Source organism: Glycine max, chromosome 14, assembly GCF_000004515.6.
Source record: "Glycine max cultivar Williams 82 chromosome 14, Glycine_max_v4.0, whole genome shotgun sequence".
Taxonomy (NCBI): Eukaryota; Viridiplantae; Streptophyta; class Magnoliopsida; order Fabales; family Fabaceae; genus Glycine; species Glycine max.
The window spans coordinates 32834339-32860169 of record NC_038250.2 but is presented as its reverse complement, the minus strand read 5'-3'; the positions used below and the strand labels follow the sequence as shown (position 1 = coordinate 32860169).

General features: G+C 34.8%; 2 protein-coding genes, 1 long non-coding RNA gene and 1 other non-coding gene across 8 annotated transcripts; all 4 read left to right on the top strand.

Moving 5' to 3' along the window:
* Positions 1-622: 622 nt before the first annotated feature.
* Positions 623-10157, top strand: LOC100794330 (ras-related protein RABC1-like). 5 transcript variants are annotated; one of them, XM_041008782.1, is made up of 7 exons: positions 623-1096; positions 1665-1733; positions 2427-2492; positions 8338-8459; positions 8648-8854; positions 9572-9722; positions 10000-10157. In XM_041008782.1, exons 1-6 carry the CDS (start codon positions 952-954, stop codon positions 9683-9685), a joined length of 723 nt encoding a protein of 240 aa, XP_040864716.1. In that variant the 5' UTR covers positions 623-951; the 3' UTR covers positions 9686-9722; positions 10000-10157. The 5 variants fall into 5 exon arrangements, with proteins under 5 accessions (XP_040864716.1, XP_040864715.1, XP_040864714.1 ...); XM_041008781.1 differs by having other exon boundaries at positions 9997-10157; XM_041008783.1 differs by having other exon boundaries at positions 625-1096; positions 8648-8776; positions 9997-10157.
* On the top strand, positions 2503-8231 carry LOC102660374 (uncharacterized). Its single transcript, XR_418073.3, has 2 exons — positions 2503-4676; positions 4976-8231. It is a non-coding gene; the product is annotated as an uncharacterized lncRNA (long non-coding RNA).
* A 1192-nt stretch (positions 10158-11349) lies between the features above and the next one.
* Positions 11350-11421, top strand: TRNAQ-UUG (transfer RNA glutamine (anticodon UUG)). Its single transcript has one exon. It is a non-coding gene; the product is annotated as a tRNA-Gln (tRNA).
* Positions 11422-11527: 106 nt separating this feature from the next.
* Positions 11528-17568, top strand: LOC100793811 (chaperone protein dnaJ 10). Its single transcript, XM_003544677.5, has 10 exons — positions 11528-12058; positions 12164-12223; positions 12485-12567; positions 14571-14724; positions 15542-15671; positions 15881-16039; positions 16153-16334; positions 16654-16734; positions 17034-17165; positions 17326-17568. Exons 1-10 carry the CDS (start codon positions 11972-11974, stop codon positions 17404-17406), a joined length of 1149 nt encoding a protein of 382 aa, XP_003544725.1. The 5' UTR covers positions 11528-11971; the 3' UTR covers positions 17407-17568.
* The last annotated feature ends 8263 nt before the right edge of the window (positions 17569-25831 follow it).

Below are 25831 nucleotides of genomic sequence, written 5' to 3'. Positions count from 1 at the left end.
TAAATTAGCTTAAAAGCTTCCGTCTACGATTTTCAGCTGACTTTCCAGCTTCCACATGATTTTTCCCAAACATAGCCAATATGTTTTTAAAAAAATGTATTAGAAAGTATATTCTCGACATTTCTTTAAAATAATAACATTAAAAAATCATCTTTAAATTTTATCAAACAAAAATATACTAATATTAGTTTGGTAAGACATTTTAAAAAATTTCTAACTTTTTTTACTAGCTAAAAGTCTTATTTGATTATTTTGTAAACAAGTTTTTTTAATTACATTCTAATATTTTTTAAGACATTTCTTAAAATAATTTTTTTTAAAATATTAACTTTTATCTTTTAATTTTTTTTATTTCGTTTTTGTCTTTGAACATTTACTAAATTTCCTTTTTAATTTTTTTATTTAAAATAAATTTTTATTATTTTTATTCTTTACCTAATTTTACATTCTTCGGATATTTTAACATTGATTATTTTAACATATAATATCATTAAACATTTATAATTCAACCAATTAACTTTTTAGCTTTATGCTAATTTTTGACTAATTTTATCCGACATATACTATACGTAATATTTTGTTCCTTAATTAAAAATTTGCTTATTATGTCTTACTTATTCATCAGGAAGCGCACAAGGTGGGTGGGAAAACACCGACAACCCAAACAAACACTCACAGCAGCAAGCACGCGACAAACTTTAAACGGGTTTTCTTTGACCGTCCGCAACCTTCTACTAAAATCCTCCTTCACTTCAATCTTTTTCCACTTTCCACCGAATCCAAGTCAAGTCTAGAATTTCCAACGAACCGAACAAAGGAAAATCCCCTCTTAGATCCAATCCAAATTAATATTTGTACATCTAGTCAAGACCCAAGTCCAACGCGTGGTCGATCGAATTTCTCATTTGGGGTTCTCTTTTTTATTTTTGATCAGCTCATTAGGGGTTCTCAATGGATGCTTCATCTTCCTCGTCGAGTCAACCTGAATTCGATTACTTGTTCAAGCTTCTCTTGATTGGGGATTCTGGGGTTGGCAAAAGCACCCTGCTTTTGAGCTTCACCTCCGATACCTTCGAGGATCTTTCTCCCACCATCGGTTAGTAACATTTTCTTTTACATGATATTTGTTTTTTATTTTGAGGTTTAGATTTTCGTGATAATGTATGTTGTCCCACTTGTCAATGTTTCTTCGTGGCGGTGGTTTATTATGTTATCTGTTTTGTAACATTGAGTTCTGGAGGTTCTCTCTGATGGTGGGAGTTGGAGGAAAATTTTAAAGGATTAAGGGTCATACCTTGCAATTGGACCCTAAAAGTATACAACATAGATTATTTAATATTTTTAGACTCTCTCAACTTTAATCCAAACATGCACAGAATTTGCAACATTACAGATCACAAATTCACTATATAACTAACGCTTCAAACCCTCACACTAGAATCCCATACTTCTAATGTGGGACTCAAGTGTCATACCTTGCAATTGGATCCTAAAAGTCTACAACATAGATTATTTAGTTGTTCAATCATGGAGTCATGATAATCCATTAGAAAAGGTGATGTCCTTGTTATGGTTCATTATTTATTAAGGAGACTATCATGCAATTATTTGTAAGTTGTACTTTTTCTCAATCATATGCATTGATTTTTATATTCACGATGCAGGTGTAGATTTCAAAGTTAAATATGTTACAATTGGAGGGAAAAAGTTAAAACTTGCTATTTGGGACACAGGTAATCTGAATTTGTTAATTGTAATTTCTTGAAAGTCCAATCCTTTTATTCTATGTTGTTTGCTTCTGGTTTATATTTTCAAAATTACATATTAGTTAAGGTGAAGAATTTTTTCCATTGCTAGAAACTCATGCTGCAGAGTGACTGTGGAGCTTTGGGGCTCTGATGTACTTAACTCTTTCGAGCTTTATTTGAGAGTTTTGCCATACCAATTGGAACCTTTGAATTTTATTTTTGAATATTTTACTGTTGGTTGATTAACATATTATTAGGATGACATGTATGGATTTGGAGGTTGAGATTATAAGTCATAACACCCAAGTTAAACAGAATTTGGAAAGTTCTGCAATATTGTTTAAAATCAGCATACTGGAATGTACCTTATCTTTTATCAGAGTCCTTAACAGAGTATTAGACTATAGAATCATATTTCAAATATATGTTATTGAAAATGTGGCATATTTAAAATGTTCCATCATGTATATTTAAGAGAACATATAGTCTAATGTAATGCTTCAGCAATTATGTGCAGTATAATTTATATTATTTCTTATATAGAGAAATAAGAAGCTTCTGATATACTTAATTCTCCTCTCTTTGTTGCAAATTTGTCTAACCTATGCTTTAGAGAAGTCTGGTCATCCTTCATTAGAATAAGCTAATTGCAATCCTTTTTATTTTCTCTTTGTGCAGCTGGGCAGGAAAGGTTTAGAACACTTACTAGTTCATATTACAGAGGAGCACAAGGAATAATTATGGGTACGTTATATTTTATAATTTCAGTTTGTTATCCCATGAATATGATGTGCACTTGTTATTGTTTGTTTAAAATTTGGTATCTTGTTAATCTGTAAATCATGCAACGTTGCTATTCTGTAGTTTATACTTATTTCTATTTTATCTCTTTGAAATTTTTTTATAAGAATATAACAACATAGTCTTGTGCATGAAGCATCATTCTGTTAAATAACACATTTGTTAGAACAATTGACCAAATCTAATGCCATAGCTGTGTCATGAACCAAGTATTTTAAACTAGACAGTGAAAATTTAGAGAGAAAATTTTGATAGGTAAAAAATAAAATAAAATTTGAAAGTATAATATACTTTTAAATGGATGGGTTGGATATCCATCCATAAAAATAACTAATGAAATAGTAGATAGGGTTGGACAATTTTATTAAATGGGCCATAGATGGATTGAATTCTTTTAACACATTTTTAATAGATTATAAATGGATTAAGGGTTCATTGTTTATCCATCTATTATAAATTTATAATCAAATTCAAATTTATCCAAACTATCCATTTTACACTCCTATTAAGAACTATGAGGAGAATTCAATCCAGCAAAGGCATCCCATAAAATGGGACAAGGGATATGCTTGTTGTGGATGCAGATCTTTGATAACCTAGAGTTCTAATAGTTAAACTACACTTTAGTTAAGAATCGAGAGAATTAGCAATGCCCATAGACATTACCAGCATTAATATATTAACATATTGGCCAGTTTTGTGGCAGTGGACAGTGGTGATTGCAATGGTTTAGCTGACTTTTCTGTTAAACTCTGTCAAAACTGTGCCACTACTATTTTAGGAGGTTTTATATTTTATGCCTGCTATATTTTTATTCTGTATCTGTTATGTATCTTGCAATTAATACTAGGTGTGTATATTAGGAAGCAATCCCACAATCACAAGGATTTGTCCCCTAGAATTAGCTGTCCCTATTTCCTAAAATAGCAACAGGCTTGTGTACATATAGGCACCTGGTGTACCTCATAAAAGATATACAATAATATTATTCCTTCTAAATCTGAGATGGTATCAGAGCTTCTGATCTTTGGGAGCCTCTGACTGCGCACCCTAATCCTTATCGCAGCCTTCATTGCTGCGCATTTCACTTTGTACCTTGATCGCACCTATCAGTGATGGCTGAAATCGTGAACCCTATTCTGGAAACTGGGGACAAATCCCAGACTGCTGGTGAATTGTAGAATATTCATTCAGCTTATCGATTAACTGGAAAGAATTATCTCAAATGGTCTCAACTCATTAGGACGATCTTGAAAGGAAAAGGAAAGGTCAGTCACGTGACTGATGTTGCCCTTGATGAAAAGGATGCCAAGTTCAAATCATGGGATGAAGAAGACTCCATGATCATGGCATGGTTGTGGAATTCAATGGTCCCAGAAATCAGTGATACCTGCATGTTCCTCAAATCAGCAAAGGAAATTTGGGAGGCTGTAGAACAAACCTACTCTAAGGCCAAGGATGCTGCTCAAATCTATGATGTAAAGGTGAAAACCGTGGCTGCCAAACAAGGGAATAAATCAGTTACAGAATATGCCAATCAACTCAAGTCTCTATGGATGGAACTGGACCATTACCGAGTTATAAAAGCTAAGTGTTTAGAAGACTCAGCAATCCTTAAGGAGTATATTGAACAAGATAGGGTCTACGATTTTCTGGTGGGCCTGAACCCTGAATATGACTAGGTCCGAATCCAGATCCTGGAAAAGGAGAAAGTCCCAGGGCTTAATGAAGTGGTAGCCAGTATCCGGAGTTAAGAAAGCAGGAGAGGACTGATGCTAGAGACCTCAACTACCGAAAGCTTAGCAATGGTGGTCGAAGGAGGAACAACCATGGTTGCTGATCAGAAAAAATATGAAGGGGTCTGGTGTACCTACTACAACAAGTGATGCCACACAAGGGAGAAGTGCTGGAAATTACATGGAAAATCCCCAAGCTAAGAATGGGGGCAGAAAGGAGAGTGAGAATGGGGACACAAGGGAGGCCCTCCAAGAAAGGGGGGATAAACACACATTGCTAATAGACAAGGTGAAGGATCTGTCCAGCTAAATCATGAAGAGATAGAAAGGGCAAGATCCTTCCTTAGTAAAATGGAAACGCCCACAGTTACATGCTCCTTAACATATTCTAGTAAGTTTCCATTTTCCTTTGGATTTAATGTTTCAGATACACCTTTTACCCATTATTGGATACTAGACTCTAGAGCCACTGACCATATGACACCACTCCCTAAATACTCCACATATTCTCCATGTCCTAGCAACAAGGAAATTTTCACAGCAGATGGAACCCTTATAACAGCAACAGGACAAGGAGTAAAACATGTCCTTCATGTCCCTAAACTGTCCACCAATGTGATTTCTATACAAAAACTCACAAAAGATCTCTCATGTAATGTTGTTTTTAATAGCGACTCTTGTATATTGCAGGACAAATAATCGGGGAGGATGATTGGACATGCTAGAAAATGGAATGGCCTTTACTACATGGATGATCCCAATCAGCCTACCAAGAGTCACTCTCATATCTGAATCTACCATGACCAGTAAAGAGAAAGCTCAACTATACCATTGTTGCCTGGGACACCCTTCATTTCGAGTTATATAAGTTCTTTTGCCTTCCTTGTTTAAGAATTTAAATGTGGAAAATCTTCAGTATGAGGTGTGCAAACTTGCTAAACACAAGTGTGTACCTTTTACCATTAGCAATAAAAAGAGTTTCTCTCCTTTTTTATCTTGTTCATACTGATGTGTGGGGTCCCTCCCATATTCCTAATATCTTAGGTGCTAAATGGTTTTTAACCTTCATAGATGATTGTACTCAGGTGACTTGGGTTTTCTTATTGAAACAAAAATCTGAGGTTAGCTCTGTAATTTTACAATTTGTCTCAATGATTAAAAATCAATTTGGAGTCAATATCAAGAGAATTAGGTCTGATAATGCCAAGGACTACTTTAATCTTGTGCTCAACTCTTTTTGTCAAAAGAAAGGGATAATCCATTAATCTTCATGTGTTAACACACCCCAACAGAATTGCAGAAAGGAAAAATGGACACTTACTAGACCAAACTAGAGCACTTCTTTTTCAAAATAATGTTCCTAAGTTCTAGGGGGAAGCCATACTTACTACCACCTACCTAATCAATAGGTTACCGTCTAAAATCTTAGAATCAAAAACTCCCATGGAAGTCCTATCCTCATTCTACCCACATGTGGCCCCTACAAATAAACTCCAACCTAGAATATTTGGGTGTCTATCCTTTGTGCATGTTCATAGGAATGAAAGGGGAAAACTTGATCCTAGGGCAGTAAAATGTATATTCTTAGGGTATTCTGCCACACAAAAGGTATAGATGCTTTCACCCTCCAAAAAAATTGTGTCAAGGGATGTCACCTTCAACGAACAAGAGAGCTACTTCAAGCAGCCTCATCTCAGGGGGAGAATGTAAGAGAGGAAGATGAGCCTCCCATGCTTCCAAATATGACATTTGGACCAGAAATCAGAAGAAATGGTGTTGTTGAATCAGAACAAGAACCTGAATCAGTAGTAGAACATCGTGTTGTTGAATCAGAATAAGCACCTGAATCAGTAGTAGAACCTGCACCTGAACTCGGAACAGCAGGACCTGCATCTGAACCCGCACCTAATAGTAGGAAATTTGGAAAGAATATGACATATTCCAGAAGAGAAAAGGCCATTCCAGGATCTGTGCATGTCCAAGAATCCAACCCAACATCGTTACATAAGGTAACACTTTCTGATCCTATAAATTCCAATGATTCTAAAGAGTTTGTTTCTGAAAAATCAGATGCACAGGTGGACCGAAACCTAGACCTTCCCATTGCTCTTAGAAAGGGAACCAGAACATGTACCCAACAGCCACTTTACCCTCTATCCAATTTCTTATCCTTTGAAAAATTCTCTCCTACCCATAAAACCTTTTGTACAAACCTAAACACTACAACCACACCTTCCTCTGTATCTGAAGCATAATCTGACAGGAAATGGAAACAAGCCATGGACTTGAAGATAGAGGCGTTGAAGAAAAACAGGACCTGGGAACTTGTCACCTTACCAACTGGAAAAAAACCAGTAGGATGAAAATGGGTATATGCAGTAAAGTATCAGGCTAATGGGACCATTGAAAGGTATAAGCCAAGGTTGGTGACCCAAGGATTCACTCAAACCTATGGAATGGATTACTTGGAGACATTTGTCCTGGTTGCCAAGATGAACACGGTCAGAGTAATATTGTCATTAGCAGCAAACCATGATTGGAATCTGCAGCAGTTCGATGTGAAGAATGCATTTCTACATGGAGACCTTGAAGAGGAAATATACATGGAGTTGCCCCCTGGTTATGATGGACACAGGTTGCTGCAGGAACCGTTTACAAGTTAAAAAAGGCGCTATACGGGCTTAAACAATCACCAAGAGCATGGTTTGGGAGAGTCACCAAAGTTATGACGGGTCTTGGCTACAAACAGAGCCAAGGGGATCACACTTTATTTATCAAACATTCAGTTTTAGGGGTAACAACAATATTATTGGTGTATGTAGATGATATTATAGTAACTGGGGATGACAAAAAGGAGCAGCAAATGTTAAGCCAATGCCTTGCCAAGGAGTTCGAGATCAAGACATTAGGGAAACTTAAATATTTTTTGGGGATTGAAGTGGCCCATTCCAAGAAAGGAATCTTCATATCTCAACAAAAATGTATTACTGATTTGCTTAAAGAAGTAGGTAACCTAGTGACTTGGAAGAGCAAAAAACAAAGTGTGGTAGCTAGATCTAGTGCTGAAGCAGAGTTTCGAGCAATGTCCCAAGGAATATGTGAACTTCTATGGCTGAAGATTATATTTGAGGACTTGAAGGTAAAGTGGGATGAAACTATGAGGTTATATTGTGACAATAAATCTGCAATTAGTATAGCCCACAACCCAGTGCAGCATGATAGAACTAAACATATTGAGGTGGACAGATATTTTATTAAGGAAAAGCTAGACAGTGGCTTGATTTGCACCCCATATGTGTCTACTCAGGGTCAACTTGCAGACATACTCACCAAGGGGCTGAACAGCAGTAACTTCAAAAGAGTTATATCCAAGCTGGGAATGGAGAACACTTATTCTCCAACTTGAGGGGGAGTGTCAAAACTGTGTTACTCCTATTTTGGGAAGTTTTATATTTTATCCCTGCTGTATTTTTATTCCGTATCTGTTATGTATCTTGCTATTAATACTAGGTGTGTATATTAGGAAGCAATCCCATAATCACAGAGATTTGTCCCCTAGAATTAGCTGTCCCTATTTCCTAAAATAGCCAACAGGCTTGTGTATATATAGGCACCTGGTGTACCTCATAAAAGATATACAATAATATTATTCCTTCTAAATCTGAGAAACTCAGCTCAATAGCCTTGATTTCCAGGATATTTCCTTCAATTTGAAAATATTGAACATTTGATGTTTGAGTGTTGGCAATTGTGTGAAAGCTTTTTCTTGAGCTCACAATATCGTAAATTAGATACTACTGCAATGAGAGTGTTGGACACATTACTTATAGAGAATTTATTGATGTTATAGTTTCTCATTTGTTGAATAATTACTTAGTATTATTGTCTTTATTTCTGGACCATAAATTTGGTTGGCTGAAATAGAATAGCAGTTTTTGCTTCCAAATGTAATGTGATTGTTTATTGTTTAAATTGTTTTATCTGTATCAATCACATGCTTGTTGCAGTTATATATTATAAATCTATTCAATGAATCTGAGTGATCAATACAGTATATGATGTAACAAGGCGGGAAACCTTTACAAATCTATCTGATATATGGGCTAAAGAAATTGACTTATACTCAACAAATCAAGATTGCATCAAGATGCTTGTTGGAAACAAAGTTGATAAGGTACGTCATTGATGAATTTGCCTTGTATAATTCCTCTTTCTAACAAATAGTGAGGGTAAGTCTCAATTCACTAATTCCATTAGAAATTTGCAAGGGAATGTTTTTTCAAATGCTGCTCTTGTGAGCTGTCATATTTTAAAGTAGACATGAATGGAAGTATACCTCATCCTAATAATCTCATATTTCAGGAAAGTGAAAGGGTTGTCAGCAAAAAGGAAGGAATAGACTTTGCTAGGGAATATGGTTGTCTGTATACTGAATGCAGTGCAAAAACCAGAGTCAATGTTACACAGTGTTTTGATGAGCTTGTGATGAAGGTATGCATACAATGCAACTCTTTCCAACGCAAGAAGGACAAAAACAGGAAGGGGGTGGGGTCTGAAATAATTGAAATGGTTAATATTGCTTTGTTTGTGTCCTTTCATTACATTATCTTTTTTGTGAAATATTTTTTTGGAAATACTTAACTTCAAGTAATGAAATGAACAGTAACTTGACATATTAGGACAGGATAAATGGAATTGTGATAAGAGAAGAAGGAGGGAAGAGATTTGAACACAGCCAATAGAGAGATTCTAGCTATTATTAATAAAATAAAAAGTTACCAATCTGGTCTATTTAAGACAAATCCTGACCCTTAGGAAAGTCTTGCCCTAGCTGTCTGATGTACTGCCGATTACCTCAAATGAACACTAATAGCTTAAGCAATCCCAATCTAAGTAGCCAGTACAGCAGCTCAGTGTATATTTAAATAGAGTACCTTTGTCCTTCACTTCTTACCTCCAAGAAATGCTTGCAGCATGATGGCTGTCCTAAATATAAGCTTCAAATGGTAGATTGTAATGTAACTAAATCTCATGGTGTAGGCTTCTCAAATACTCAAAAGACTGCTGTATCCTTTTAAGACTTTGCAACCATTTTTATGCGCAAATACTGAATCTAATTGACGTGCATTTCAAGATTTCCCTTTTCACCATCTTTGTCAGAAGAATTGTGGGTGTTGTAATGTTGCCCTCCCTGGTTTGCTTATATTTTATTTGAGTCAAGTGCAATTCAACACCTCAGAAAAATGGAAGAAATGATTCAAATTTGGGTTCCCTGTTTATCTGCAGATTTTGGAGACACCAAGCCTCTTGGCTGAGGGCTCATCTGGTGTGAAAAAGAACATCTTCAAGCAGAAACCCCCACTGTCTGATGCATCAAGTAGTGGCTGCTGCTCATGGTAATTTACATGTTTAAGGGGATTTCATCTTCCACTCCTTGGTATGGTCCGGATTTCAAGTGCAATTAAATTTCATTACATGTATCAGAAATATTTTTATTACAACCTATATATCTAGATTAAATTATTGCTCTCAAGAATTTTCTTAACGTTTAGAGATCTCCATTTTATTTGTGGTGTGAGCAAGTAATCAGCTCGGGATACGTAGTTCATACTGCCCTTGCATATGAAAAGCGTGTGTCTATATTTATGCTTTGATATTTTAACAAGATCATGGGTATGATTTACATAATGGGGAAACAAATTTCTCTACAGAAGCCAAACGAGAACTTCCACAGCATACAAGAGTATGGAACATCATAGAATTTTTGAACCTGCCACCCAATACGGAGGTGGCAAATCAGTTGTAAGTTCATAGTCTACTTGTATTGGGTGATTAAACTAACGACAAAATGGTCATGATAATGTTAGGCTCACATTATAATTAGTAGAGAGAATTGGAAATTCAGAAGATGAAACAAACGAAAAACGTGGCATCATGGTTCTGACTGTGTATGTTTTTAATCAGAAGCGTGTAACATCATTGTCATTTCATCATGCTGATAATGTTTAAATTGTTTCTGAAAACTGGATTTCTAAGGTGGTGTTATGGTAACGTTCTCGACGGTTGACATTTAATTTAAAACAGATTAAAAATCAGTTTACACCTATCTTAAATGTTAAGCAGTGCATGTTTATATTATTGTAATAATCCAGAATACATAAAGTTTTACATGGAAAAACGCCACGACAGTATGAACAATGCCTCACGAAGTTGTCAACGTGATTTTATGTCGGGTGTACATGGTCCCCCCTCTTCACGTGTCATAAATCGAACTTGTTGATTCATATTAGCTTGTTTGTTTGCTCTCGTGGAAAACTAGTCGAGAAAATAATCAACAAAAGAATTTCTGTAAAATTGTTGAAGATGTTCATAGAAAGTGTTTCAGAAATGAAAATCATTGTTTAATTTGTTTAGTTTGGATTATGTGCAATTTTGGTGTTTAAAATTTGAGTCATTTTAGTTCCTTTACTGATAAAACTAAATAAATTTATTCTCTGCTCAATTTTCTTCTATATTTTTTTTTATCCAAATATTTAATGGTTTATGAAGAATTTGGAATAAGAAATAATTTTAAAACTGTCGTGTTGTTTTTTGAAAATTTAATAAAATTTGAAAGATTTTGTAAGAAGTCATATTAGGATTGGAATAGGGAATATTTTATTATTTTGGTTATATTTGATATTTTTTGTTGGCCGTTAGAGAGTTTGTTTATTTTTAAAAACAAATAACTTAATTAACTTTAAAAACCATAAAGAACTAAAATTACACATAATATAAACTAAAAGTATAAGCTGAAAGATAAAAAATGTAATTTAACCTAGAGTCAAAATTTTCCGGAATCTATAATGGCAGGGCCCTGGATCGGGGTGGCAATAGTTTGTGTTTATAACTACGGCTTTTCTACTGATTATGAAATTCATGGTTCGAATTTTGACATAAAAATAGCTAATCATTGTGGTTGGCTGCAAAAGCTCGACACTGAGTCGGTTAACAAATAACAATGCCTCAAAAAGAAAGATGGATAATATACACGAACTTAAAATTTATTTCCTAAAACATCCAATGGTTCTATGGTGTAGTGGTTAGCACTCTGGACTTTGAATCCAGCGACCTGGGTTCGACTCCCGGTAGGACCTGTTTTCTTATCATATTTTTATCATACGATATATAAAAATATCAAGATTTACCTTTTTGTGGCAATTCTTTTCCTCTGCCTTCAGCTCCAGCCACAGAATAACAGAAAAGTTATCCCTGACACCAATACATCAAATCATGATGCAGCTTTCAGCTGGAAATTTTTATTTTTCCATAAAAATCACTTTCCAGGATCCTCGAAGCCCATCAAAGGTGGAACATACTAGAAAAGCCACCACACACTCTCAGCAGCAGGCTCCAGAAGTCCAAAAGAACAAAAACTAAGGGCCACAGTGGTGAAAAGGCCCACTTACCACTCCGAAAGCCAATCCCCTCATTATTCCATTTTTCTCACTGTCACTGGGACACACCAAAGCGCTTAAAAAACTGTTTCCTCCCGCGAAAAAGTACTTCCCGTGAAATACAATATTGCGCATCAGAACTGTAAAGCCTCCACTTCCTCGTGACCCCTTTCCTTTCCTTTCCTTTCCTTCCCATTTCATTCTTTCTTGCTCCTCTTCTGTTCTCACGTTTGTGCTCGCACACACAACAATGGTGAAGGAAACAGAGTACTACGATATCCTCGGGGTCTCTCCCTCTGCCTCCTATGACCAAATTCGCAAGGCCTATTATCACAAGGTTACTTAATTATTTTAATCCATTTAATTATTCATTCATTTATTGAATTAACTTTCTTCTTTTTTTTTTCTCTTCTCATTTTCTGTTGTTGTTAAATGATCGCAGGCAATGCAAGTTCATCCCGATAAAAACCCGAACGATCCTCACGCTGCCGAAAAGTTTCAGGTAACTCGAATCCACTTCAATCTCTCAAGTTTACAACTAGAATTTAATTAGAATGCACTCATCTAATTGTAAATTGCTTTATATAGTAACGGTTACTTTAAACTGGTATATTAAAATCATATTAAGAGTGATTTCTAATTTGATTGACTTCAGGTTGATCGAAATTAAACTTATTATTATTATTAACGATTCGAGGTTCTTAAGTGCTTGGATGCTGCTATATATAATGTAGTTGTTTATTGTATTCTGTGATGTTGGCAGATTTTGGGTGAAGCGTACCAAGTTTTGAGTGATCCGGTGCAGAGGAATGCGTACAATCAAAATGGGAAGCATTCTGTATCTAGGTAACAAATGATGCTCAATGATGATGATGAATTTTCTTAGCTTAGATGTCATTCGATGAGGAACTTTATTTTATTTCCTTACAACCTGGATTAATGAGTTCACTGAAAAAAGTTATATTAGGTATTATTATGACTAGAATTTAATGATAATGTTAGTTTTAACGATAGCCTCTCGTGACTAATACATAGCCATTGTGAATAGGCATATCTAATCGCAATTCTACTTAACTGACTAGAATCGGAGTACAATCTAGGTTAAGAAAGTGAAAATTCCTCAAAAAGTGAACCGGAAAGAAAAAGAAAAATAAGATGGCTACGGTCAAATAAATAAAAATAAAAAGACGATTGGTCTAAGCCACGTTTTACGGTCTTAAAGGGGTGTTTTATAAATAATTGACTTAAATATGTTTTCCTTTTCTAATATATAGTTGAATTTTATGTTTGATCTTTAATAAAAAAAAATTTCACACTTGTTTCTTGATGTTTTAAAAATTTTAGTTTAGATCTCTATTCACACTTAAGTGATAACGTGTCTGTTAAATATTTGATAATGAGATTTTTGGCGGTTCAAAAATCTTCAATATTTGTTTCAAAATCAAATTTAAATTATTTGGTGACAGAATCAATTAAAGTAAAAAAAACACGTAAATCAAACATTGAGAACCCTCTTTCGAGTCATCTATCAGCCCTTCACCTACATTCTTCTCCTTCAACCTTAATCTTTCAAAACAAATCTCAATTTTTTTAAAAAAGACATATTTCAAATCAGTTAAAAAAAATCTCACAAACACTATCATTCTTCCCAACATCACAAATTTTGTTTCTTCAAACTCACACTTTGAACCATAACATGAAACGCAAACTCGCAATTGTGGAGAGGGCTGATGGCGCTCCGCGATGGTTCTAGTGGCTACAAATAGAGTGTGTGCGTGTGCATGAAGATAAATTTCAGTTTCTAGGTTGAGGAACTTTGGCTAATTGGGGTAAGGAAGGCCCTTTGTCGCCGCCATTGATGATGAGAGCCACTGGAGCGTCTCTGGTGGTGAACGCCACTACATCTCCATCAGAATCGATATCATTCATGACCTCATCGTGCTCTTCCTCGATGAACCAACTTTTGCAATCTGGTTTGTGTTGCAACCACCACACCTCGACCCAAAGCTCACCACACCCTTAACCTAACAGAGTGCAACCTAGATTTGAAACCCAAATCAACAACCTAGATCCGAGACCCAAATAACAACCTAGACATTTCCTTGAACGCACTCTATATTTGTGTTGATCTGGTGCCATTGTAGTTTTGGGGCGGGTTCACAATTGTGGCTTGTGGTAGTTTGGGTGGTTCGTGATTTGGTGTCGTTGTAGTTTTGGGGTGGTTTTTTGAATTTCCACGCAAGAGGAAGAAAGAGAAGAGGGCGGAAGAGAGAGAGGCAAAAAATAAGGGTGAAATATGAGAGAGAGAAAGCAATTCATTTTTAATTTGATTTTGAAACAAATATGGGTGATTTTTGAGCCGTCACAAATCGTGTTATCAAATATTTAACTAATACGTCATCATATAGTTGATGACAAAGATCTAAAACAAAAATTTTCAAATATCAGGAATATTGGCGGAAAATTTTTTTTATCAGGGATCAAACACAAAATTCGACTATATATTAAAAATAAAAACATATTTAAGCTTGAATAATTTAATTAAGGATTTATTTAATGAAAACTTTAATTGTAGAAGAACTTATGACATAACCACTTAATTTAGTAAACTTATTTTTATAAGCTTCATTAATTATCATTGGAATAATGTTAAAAATAACTTAAAGACAAGATGATAAATTCGTAAGGTCTTTTAAAAGCTTCTCGAATTATCTACTAGAATCGGCTTAATGACGAAGGTTTAGGTAGTTTAGATGAGATTTTAGTTTCAAACGTCCTCATTGTAAAAGTAAAAAAATATCCTTGAATTGCTATCTTCCCTGAAGAAGAATTTCTTTTTTCCTTGACAGGGAAACTATGCTTGACCCCATGGCTGTCTTCGCTCTGCTCTTTGGGAGTGAATTGTTTGAGGACTACATAGGGCATCTAGCTGTGGCATCAATGGCTTCCTCTGAGCTAGCTGATGGAACTGAGGATCCTGATAAACTCAATGAGAAGCTAAAGGCAAGAATGTTTTACATTCACTTTTCAATATTACTCTGACTCTGTCTACGTTACATTCACTTTTGGGGTGTAATCATATTTTCAGTGTTAGATTTCCAGAACACAATACAGTTGCACACTTTCTCTTATTATTATGAGAAAGGAAAAAAAAATCAATCTGGGTAATTTGCGTAGTAGAAGCTGATAGTTTTGGTTTACTGTGATGCTAACAAAAAATTCTGAGCACACACTTCCTTCTGCTTTCAAATAGTGTAACTTTGTTCTGAAACACACAAATTATCATTAATAGAGACATTTCGATTCATTGATCAAAACTAGAGAAATTTGTCAATTTTGTTCACCTAGAACTAGAATGCTGAAGTGGTGAATGTTAATTCCATCTGTTTTGAAACATAACTTACTTTAATTAGTTTGATATGACAGACTAGGTAAGCTATTATATTATTTAGTTTTGCTAAATCTTCTGTAGTAGTATTCTTTGTTATAAAAAAATCATTTCAATTCTAAGACTGTGACTATTCTTTCTATGTCTAAGAAATTGAAATATCTATACTGTCCTGACTCCTCATTATATTGCTTCTGCCTCTTTTGTTCAGTATTACCCAGTGTTCAATATTTCCCCGAGTATATATAATATACATTCGTTTTTACAACCATTTCACTAAGTACTTAGACTCATTTAAAACCTTGTTGTATCTTGTGGTGATAATATGACATTGACAGTTAACTATACTTTAGATAGTTGATTTGAGAAAAAGAAAGGGGGTACATTTATTTTTTGTTTTGAATTTTACCTTGTCTTTTGTGTGTTCTATAGGCTGTCCAAAAAGAAAGAGAAGAAAAGCTAGCAAAAATTTTGAGGGATTATCTTGGTCAATATGTCCGGGGTGACAAAAAAGGATTCTTCCAACGCGCAGAATCAGAAGCAAGACGGCTTTCTCGTGCTGGTTAGTGAACTTCAACACTTTTCTAGGGACTAAACACTCGGTAACATTGCTTATCATTCAGTGCCATCGAAACTCAAATGCTTTTCATCATGATTGATGAGTTCAGCTTCATAGCAACGACTATAACATTATACAGGATGATTTTAAGCATGTTATTGTATGATGTATCGTTGATATAATTAATTAGTCTCCACTGTCTCTGAATGCAGCATTTGGAGTAGATATGTTACATACCATCGGCTACATATATTCAAGACAGGCAGCACAAGAACTAGGTAAAAAAGCCATTTATCTAGGAGTGCCATTTCTGGCTGAATGGGTACGCAACAAAGGGCATTTCTGGAAATCACAATTCACAGCTGCTAAAGGTAAAATGACAGGCAATTCCATTAGCAACCCCTCCCTTAAAAAGTCAGTTGCATTTTCTTGGAGGTTAGTTATTCCGAACAGTGTTTAATTTTTCCAAGGACATGAAATCTAGGTGCTTATCAGTTGCTTCAGCTCCAAGATGACATCCGCAAGCAATTTAAAATGGATGGTAGTAGTGTCCCGGAAAATGATGTTGACTCTCACATTCGCCTCAATAAGGATACATTGATGAATTCCTTGTGGAAGTTAAATGTTGTGGATATAGAAGTAACCCTCGTACATGTGTGTCAAATGGTGAGTTCTTAACACTTTTTAATTATTAATTATATGACAAAAAGGGATGCTTTTTGGTAGTTCCATACTTCCATAGTTGATCAGGAAACAGGTTATGGTATTCATTGTCACTTATCCAGATACCATGAAGATCGGTATGAAAAAATAACTGCTATTTCCACAAGGTGAAATGAGGAATGGTTTGTTAGGTAGAAAGCCTGAGAAACTAAAGCCAAATGTAATCTGAAAGGAGTTATAATGAATTTTAGATATGCATCTTTTGAGCCTAAAAGGAAGTAAAAAGGCTAACAAATTTTTATTCATAAATTTATTGTTGCAGGTACTAAAGGAAAATAACGTTAAGAAAGAGGAACTTAGACTTCGGGCTACTGCTCTTAAAATTCTTGGGAAGATATTTCAGGTGCCAATTTTCAGAAACTTTGGCATCAATTATTCCAGTTTTCAGCTTTCTAGGAATATTGTTCATTATAATAATTTCTGGGTTTAAATAACTTTAGTCCCGATAATATGGTTGTTTTCGTTTTAATCCTCTTAAAACAGTGTAGTTGGGTATAACTATAAATATCAAGACAATTTTGGTCTTCTTATATGATTTCTCTGCAATTTGGATCTTATTATAAGGCCAAATTCCTATTCTGCAAGGAAGTCAAACAAGCTATTATCAAGTTAGCTGATATAATACGATGATGCTTCCTTCAGGACAAGTATCCAAAAGGAGAAACTTTGAAGAAGAAGATTGCTGCTGATTCTGATGATGAAGAAAGCAGTTCTGATTCTTCAGATGATGAATCGCCTAGAGCAATTTCCTATCGAACTCCCTTTTTCACGCAGGTATGTTTAGAAATATTTAGAATTAATCAAATGCATGCGTATGAGACCTTACTTCAAATTTAAATTTACACTTTATAATATTTAAAATTAAGTTTATACCACCATGTATAATACATGATACTCTGACTACGATAATATGTGTGCATTTATGCTTCTGCAGGGTCTGGGTAGGCTCTTCAAATGCCTCTGTAATCCAGCATTTGATGTGGATGATGAAGAGATAGTTTACAAAAGCAAATGATCCATGTATACGTACGGATTATGATACAAAAATTCACCCCTTTCAATACTTTGTTCATTAGATGATATACTAAAACGACTTTTCTTATACCCTCTGAACGTACTTTTGGGAAGACAATGATGCAAGCCATGAATAATCATATTTTGTTGCTTGTTTTCGTTACATGTGACACCCTTTACTTCAACATACATATAAATAAATAAAACATATAAAAATATAGATAAACAAATTCACATGGGTAAAAGTTTCACATTCATTTTATTATTATCAAATAAAACTTGTTAAAAGCATATCCGGCTCAGAATAAGACCGTCAAAGTTTACAAATGAAATTTTGTTAAATCAGTGAAGTAAAATAAAATAAAATAACATCATATAATTAAAAATAAAAATTCATCCCCAATGTCACATCCTATCAGAGCATTGTGTCTTAGCGTCTTCTAGCATGAGATTCTTTAAAATCATCCACCTAATCATCTGCTTCCATGAATACAAGGTTTGAGATCATCACAAGATTCAAACACAAATAACACACAGGGAGAGAGTTATCATATTTCTATAAAAAAACAAATAAACAAGACGTAATCAAAATAAATTATGGAAGTATTTATAACATAGTTCAACTTAATGCAATCCACGTCACTTCATTACTTTATCATTTAAAATTTATTTTTCAATCACCAATCACATTACACATGAATCACAAACTCGGGTTAAGACATAATAACACTCATCAATTTCATAATAGACAATTAGCAAACATTATGCAACAATTATACTAAGACTCAAACCTATATGCAATGTGATACCATGTCAGTGAAAAATCACATTGGAGCGCTTAAGAGTACATGACATGACACACTACACAATGGGTATGTCAGATCACTATGACTAAGTAAAATCATAAGATGATCAGTCAGGGTCACTCTATTTTGCGAGAATGTTCCAACCATCTGGGATCAATATAGGCTTAAAGGAACACTCAAACTAAGTGTCTTTACCCCCAAGACTTAGACTCAAAAGAATCCGTTAGGGTCTCACCTTCCTGATTCAGGTCTAACCCCTAAAACAATTTTTGCACGCAGACACTGCTAATGAATTATACAATACTCACAACCTCACACTCGTGTTTCAAACATGTTTAACACATTATGCTACAATTTAACACTTTAGATTCCTAACTAGGAATCCTATATTTTTCCTTTAACACTACACATAAACACTTTTCTCAAGGTAAACACCAGTCGGGTTATTGTATAATTCACAGCTCACAACACAAGTATTGTCACATTAAGTGTTAACCACACACTTATTCACAATCAAATCTCATGTTCACAATTTAACATCTCATAATATCACAATCCACCATCACATATTTATGTGAATCTCACAAATTAATACATGTTCAACTTTGCACTTATACTCAATCTTAATAACAATATTATGATCTCAATGCAACATGTTATCTCATAATTCATCACATTCAATTTATCACTTACACAAAATTAGAATCACAATTTCATGATCCCGATATAATAGTCTCACAATTATAATCATACATGAAGAATTACAATAAAATAAACATTTCAAAATAAACCCCAATTTGATCCTCTAAGAATCCCTACACATGTTCATTCTAACACCAATTGCGATAAATGGGTTCCAAAGATGGTATCTAAATTTCACGACGATCCAACGGTTGACGAATCTGGGATCACAGTTTTACTGTTACAAGTTTTGGGTGTTTGAGGGAAAAGACAAAGCTCAGTGTAAGGGATATTTCTTCCACCACAGACATTATCTCAAAAATCCCAATGGTGAGTGTGTGCAAAAATAAGTTGCGAACCTCTTGTTCAAATTTCATGACGATCTAATGGTTAACGTGTACAGAAGTTTGAGTGTATGCGGGAAAAAGAGAGAGATTTGGAAAAGGAATAAGGGAAAATGAATTTCAGAGAGAGAGAGCAAAGACACACCTTAAATGTATGTAAAGAGTGACCTATTACGTCTCTATTTATAGCTAGGGTATCCTAGGCCTTTTATTTATTCTATTCTTTTTTATTTTATAAAAATGAACTCTATTTTATTTCGAGTGAATAGGTAATTTAGTCTCTGAGATTGTACCCATTTTTCATATTAGTCCCTAACTTAATGTTAAATTCAAAATAGTCCCTATCTTTGCCTAAGTGTTACAAAATAGTCCTTTCGTTAAATTTTAAAGTAACGCCGTTAGTGAGGTCAATTTTAGTGTCACGTGGACTATCCAACGGGGCACTAAAGGATGGCGTGACATGACACGTGGACGTGCCTCCTAAAAGACGTCACGTCATTTGATGATAACAAAATGAGTAAATAGGCAATTTAGTCCCTGACTTTGTACCCCTGTTGCATATTAGTTCCTAACTTAATGAAAAATTCAAAATAGTCCCTATCTTTTGCATAAGTGTTACAAAATAGTCCCTAACTTAAAAGATGTCAGAAATCGTGCTTAAAGTGTCCATGCATTGCAAAGGTTGTGTCTTGCATGATTTCTGGCGGGACAAATTCCTCCTTGGATTCCTTGTCATCTTTTGATTCCTCTGGTTTTTTCTCTTCTTCTTTCTTTTCTTCATCCTTTGCTTTTTTCTCCTCCACTTTGTTGTCCTCTGGTTTTTTCTCTTCCTATTCAAAACACAAAAAAAAAAAATCAAAACCCAGAATGATACATTGATGGTAATTGAAGACAAAAAAAGAGCAAAAGAGAATGGTTATGCATACCTCACCCATTGGTGTTGACGGATACAGAGATAAGATTGTTGCTGTGAATTTTTGGTTCTTTTTATTTGTGCAAGTGTGTGTGGATTCTTTTTCGTATATATGCCTCAATTGGTTTAGAACCATCAAATTTAAAGAAGCCACTCATTCTATCATCATCAAATGACGTGACACTAAAATTGACCTCACTAATAGCGTTACTTTAAAATTTAACGGAAGGACTATTTTGCAATACTTATGCTAAAAGATAGGGACTATTTTCAATTTTTCATTAAGTTAGGAACTAATATGCAACAGGGGTACAAAGTCAGGGACTAAATTGCCTATTTACTCGTTTTGTTATCATCAAATGACGTGACATCTTTTAAGAGACACGTCCACGTGTCATGCCACGTGGACTATCCAACGAGGCACTAAAATTGACTTCACTAACAGCGTTACTTTAAAATTTAACAGAAGGACTATTTTGTAACACTTATGCAAAGAAAGAGACTATTTTGAATTTAATATTAAGTTAGAGACTAATATGCAAAATAGGTACAATCTTAGGGACTAAATTGTCTATTCACTCATTTTATTTCCTATCAAATGAATAAATAAAATATCATTTTTATTTTCCTTCAAACCGTTATTTTAATAAAGTTATTTCTCCTTATTTATTTAATTATAAAAATCTCATCATTTTCCTAAAAATTTATTTATTTTTAAATAAAAAATAATTTATAATTTATTCTCCGAAAGATGGAGTGTTACATTACCACTCTCCAAGTTACATGTGGCTTAACACTTGGTCAAAGATTAAATATTCCTGTCAATTCTACATTACTTTTATTTTTGTTCTTATGTATGTTTCAAAATTGGAAATTCATAGTAACATCATAAGTGCTTTTAGCTAACTATCAATTCATATTGCAGTACAATGAATTTATTGACATTAATGGTAAACAATAATTGTACACTAGCAAATAATTGTGCCATAATTTTAGCACCTGGCGGGATAACCATTGTATAAATTTTAGCTTACTAAAAACCTAGCTGGCCATGAGCCCATGACCAAAAAATATTCATGTGGCCAAAAAATAGTTCAAGCTTATGATGGCAAAATATAGTTAGTTGATGTCAAACAAAAATCATCATGGATCGGTCGATGTTGGCTGAAAGATAGTCACAGTCGATGTTGACAAAAAATTAATCTTGATTGAGATTAGTCAAAACAATTAAGTTTTAAATTTTTAAATTAAAAATAATTAAATTTAAATTTTTTGTTTGTGGATAAATTGAATGCATATCTATTTATGAAAATTGTATTAATGGATGGATTGGATGAATTTTTGTTATTAAATATATCAGATTGGATCGAATCCATTAAATAAATCCACTACTACAATTTTTACATATAACATCGGACCTTTAACATCGGTTATTCACATAACCGATGTTAACAAAAGCGCGGTGGCATTTTTGTAAATAAGTAGACTTAGTTAACATCGGTTTTGGAAAAACCGATGTTAGTATGTCGTTGTTAACATCGGTTTTGTAAAAACCGATGTTATCGAGTCGATGTTAACATCGGTTTTATTATAACCGATGTTACGTAGTTGATGTTAACATCGGTTATTTTTAAAAAACCGATTTTGTTATCATTATATATTAAACTTCTAAAATTGCACAACCCGCGCGCTTGAACCCTATCGTTCTTCTTCTTTCTCCTTCTGCCTGAGATCGTCTTTGTGTCAAACTGGCCTGCGCTTCCGTGACTGCAACCACATTGTGGAGATCGTCTTTGTGGAGATCGTCTTTGCCACTTATCCATTGAGGTACGTCCTTTCGTTTTAACATTAGGCGTTCGTCGTTTTAACATTTGCTCACTTTCACAGGTCGAAGAAAAGTAGGAAAGGAAAGAGTCCCGGAAAGGGTACTCCCAGGGCGTTATTGTTGTTTCTTCTTTTGCCTGAGTTCGTGTTTGTCGCAAACTGGGCTGCGCTTCCATGACTGCAACCACATTGTCGAGTTCGCATTTGTGGAGTTCGTGTCTGCGCTTCCATCGAAGGTATGTCTCTGTTGTATGTTAATGATGAAAATCCATTGTTCAATGGTCTGTCTCTGTTGTGATGTTTCGAAACCCTAGTTAGGAACAAAGGGTTAATCGAAAATGAATCTGTAGTGATTTAGGACCATATGTAACTGCCTTAAGCAATTATTGCAGAATAAATTATGGAGTAACAACAGGGGGGGTTAGGCAATTTTTAGTGGGTTTTCAGGAAGGGAGAGACGAGGCTATCAAATTTACATAGAGGGTTTCAGGGACAAAGCTTTGATTTACATATTGAATTTCATCCAAATTTTTGACAAGTCATTGTTACTTCCATCAATATTGATATTGTATCATGCTTAATTATATGCATTTGCTTATTCTGATCATTGTGTGTTGTGTGATTATTTCTTCCATGCAGGTACATGATTCCTATTTGTTGTGAGAGTTAAATGATGGGCAGCAGCACCAACTGAGGTGAGTTTATATTTCCTTTTTTTGTCTTTATCTTTGTTAGTTTGTTATATATTTTTTATTTTATATGTTTGAGTTTTAAATGTGTAAAAAATAGAAATAGCCTCCCCTGCCATTGATAGAGTTTTCTGGTTCCATTTGGATAATTTGGCTTCATATTTTTTGATCAGTGGTTCCCACACCATACAGCTAGATGGTTTAGCCCCAATAGGGATTCCCAAGTAGTAGAAGGGTGTCCCCATATGCCTAGAATTCAAAAACTGAGCTGCACCATGAACCCAACTGGTATCATCTCCAAATATCCCCACATAGCTCTTTGAGAAATTAATCTTCAATCCAGATGCCATTTCAAAACCCCTAAGCATTGCCTTCAGCACAATTATGTTGTCCCATGAAACTTTACCCACAAACACTGTATCATCTGCATATTGCAGAATATTTGCAGGCTCTTTCTGCTTCCCAACCAAGTAGCTTCTGAACAAATCTTTGTTTGTTGCCACCCTCATCATACCAGTCAAGCCTTCTGCTACAATATTAAAAAGCATAGGGGCTAAAGGATCCCCTTGTCTCAGTCCTCTAGAGGGAGCAAATTCCTTTGTAGGGCTGCCATTTATTAAGACTGATATAGTGGCTGATTGCATACAAGCATTGATCCAATTTCTCCATTTAAGGCAAAAACCCATCCTATCCAGCATATACTCCAGAAATGACCATGAAATCGAGTCATAGGCCTTTTCAAAGTCCACTTTGAAAACCAGTGCTGGCTTCTTACACCTTTTAGCTTCCTCTACTACCTCATTGAGAATCAAAGCTCCATGAAGGATGTGTCTATCCTTTATGAAAGCCGATTGCCTTTCATCAATAAGGTCAGCCATCACTTTGCTAAGTCTGTTTGCCAATAATTTGGCTGTTACTTTGTACATACAGCCAATGAGGGAGATGAGTCTATAGTCATTAAACGTCTGGGGGTTGTGTGATTTAGGTATTAAGGCCAGAAAGGATGCATTACTGCCCTTAGGGAAGCTTCCATTAACATAAAATTCATCCATGAATCTCCTAAATTCTGGTTTTAAGACCCCCCAAAACTCCTTTATGAAATTAAAGTTGAATCCATCCGGCCCAAGACATTTCTCTCCTCCACAACTCCATACAGCTTCCATAAGTTCATGATCTGTAAAAGGGGCAATCATCTCCTCCCTTTGCGTGTGAGTAATCCTGTTGAATTGGACCCCATCCAAGGTAGGTCTGTTTAAGCTTTCCTCAGTGAATCTACTAGCAAAAAATTTAACAGCTTCTTCCTTAACCACTTTAGGTTGCTGAACCCAAACATCATCAATGAAGATGCCTTGAATCGCATTATAATGTCTTTTGAAGTTTATGGTTTTATGAAAGAATGTTGTATTACTATCACCTTTTTTAAGCCATTTAATCCTTGATTTCTGCCTCAAGAGTGATTCATATGCGAATGAAGCCTCCCACAGATCCTGCTGAATGGACCTCATGGACTTAGCTTCATCCTCCGACAGGGTTCTATCCTGGGCAATTAAATCAACTTCACGCAGCTTCTGTTTCAGTTGCAGAATTTTGTTATTATTGACATCCCCATTCTGTATACTCCACTGTTTAATTCTGGATTTCAGGTTCCTCAATTTATTTTTGAGCACAATACCACCCCATCCAAGATGCTGGTCTCCACACCACTGTTTAATATTAATATACATATTTTTGCCTTCCAAAAAAAAAAAGGATAATCCAGTTGTCTGCAATAGAATAGTAGGTTTCTATCTGCCCTTTTACTAAATGTGTTCTGATTCTCTTTTCTTCTCTAGTCACTTTGTGGTATAAGGCTATTATTGTTGTTGTGGTGACTTTTCTTCCAATGATAGTTTCTATCAACCCGTTCTTTTAATCCAACACAATGTCAGTATTTTGGTCTAAAAGTTAAGATAGTTCCAATGATTGCTTTTTATGCATATTTTTGTTTGTGAAGTGATCCTAATAATTTTTGTATGTAACTTGTGTAGAAAATTGAAACCAGTAAAAAGAGAGTATCATTTGTATATGCAGATAGATATATAACATAACAAGGCAGCTAGAGAGAGGGGGACAAATAAAGAAAGAGAATGATAGTAAGGGAGAAGTTAATTTATGTTCCAAATTTCAGTGACATGATTGATTCATTGATTAAATTCTAACCAGCATGGCTAAAAGCTTTTGAGTTCTACCCTTAATTCTTTTTTTATTCTTCTGTATTTTATACTTTTTTTTCTATGGTTCATTTCATCATCATTGTAACTATAGCTGCCCATTATAAAATAGGTTAGACAATCTAGGTCTGCTGCTTCTGAACCTTTTATTTATCCTTGAAGTAGTTTAATTTGTTTTTTATTTGTGTTCAACTAGTGAAGAGTGAAGACTGAAGTTGTTCTGTCAGACTCATTGATTTTCCTTTCATTTCGACGGAAGCCTAAGCAATACACTGCCACTGAATTGCCAGTAAGAAAAATTGGTCATGAAACACACACATAAACCCTAATGACACACACACACACACACACACACACACACACACACACACGCACGTATGATAGAAACACACAGACACACACTGATGACACACACACACACACACACACACTCATCATACAAACACACACACAAGTTTGATAACAAATTTGTTCAATTATACATGCAGAAATTTGTTCAGTTCTGACTTGTTAGCTGTGACAAGGTAGCTGGCCTCTTTATAAGGTACTTATCTAAGTTTAACTTAAATTCTACTGCAGTGGTGATGACCTACTAATATTAGTGAAAACAAATTTGCCTACTGTACCTTAGTTAATTTGTTCACAGTTGTAAAAAATGAATTGGTTTTAACTTGAGTTATTCGTATTTTAAGTTTTCAAATATGCTTGCATGATTGTTTTTGTATGAGGATTATATTATTTTTTATATAAATTTTGGCAAGCCAAAGATCCCAAGTTGGCTGCAGAATTGGTCTTTCACCCACATACTGCAGATGTTGTAGAATTTCTGCCTTTTTTTTTGCTCAACAAAAATAGATATATATTAATGTGTGTCATACCCTAATTTCGTCCGGGGACCTTTGCTTGATGACATGCGACCTTTCTTTGGTCCTTGTGAGGTGCTTGGCATCCATCATTGG

Bases quoted from the DNA above. Each gene is read 5' to 3' on its own strand.
- LOC100793811 (XM_003544677.5), top strand. From the start codon at position 11,972: ATGGTGAAGGAAACAGAGTACTACGATATCCTCGGGGTCTCTCCCTCT. The intron at 12,224-12,484 runs GTAACTCGAATC...TGATGTTGGCAG, and splicing joins ACGCTGCCGAAAAGTTTCAG to ATTTTGGGTGAAGCGTACCA. The intron at 12,568-14,570 runs GTAACAAATGAT...TTTCCTTGACAG, and splicing joins GGGAAGCATTCTGTATCTAG to GGAAACTATGCTTGACCCCA.
- LOC100794330 (XM_041008782.1), top strand. From the start codon at position 952: ATGGATGCTTCATCTTCCTCGTCGAGTCAACCTGAATTCGATTACTTG. The intron at 1,734-2,426 runs GTAATCTGAATT...CTCTTTGTGCAG, and splicing joins ACTTGCTATTTGGGACACAG to CTGGGCAGGAAAGGTTTAGA. The intron at 2,493-8,337 runs GTACGTTATATT...TGATCAATACAG, and splicing joins AGCACAAGGAATAATTATGG to TATATGATGTAACAAGGCGG.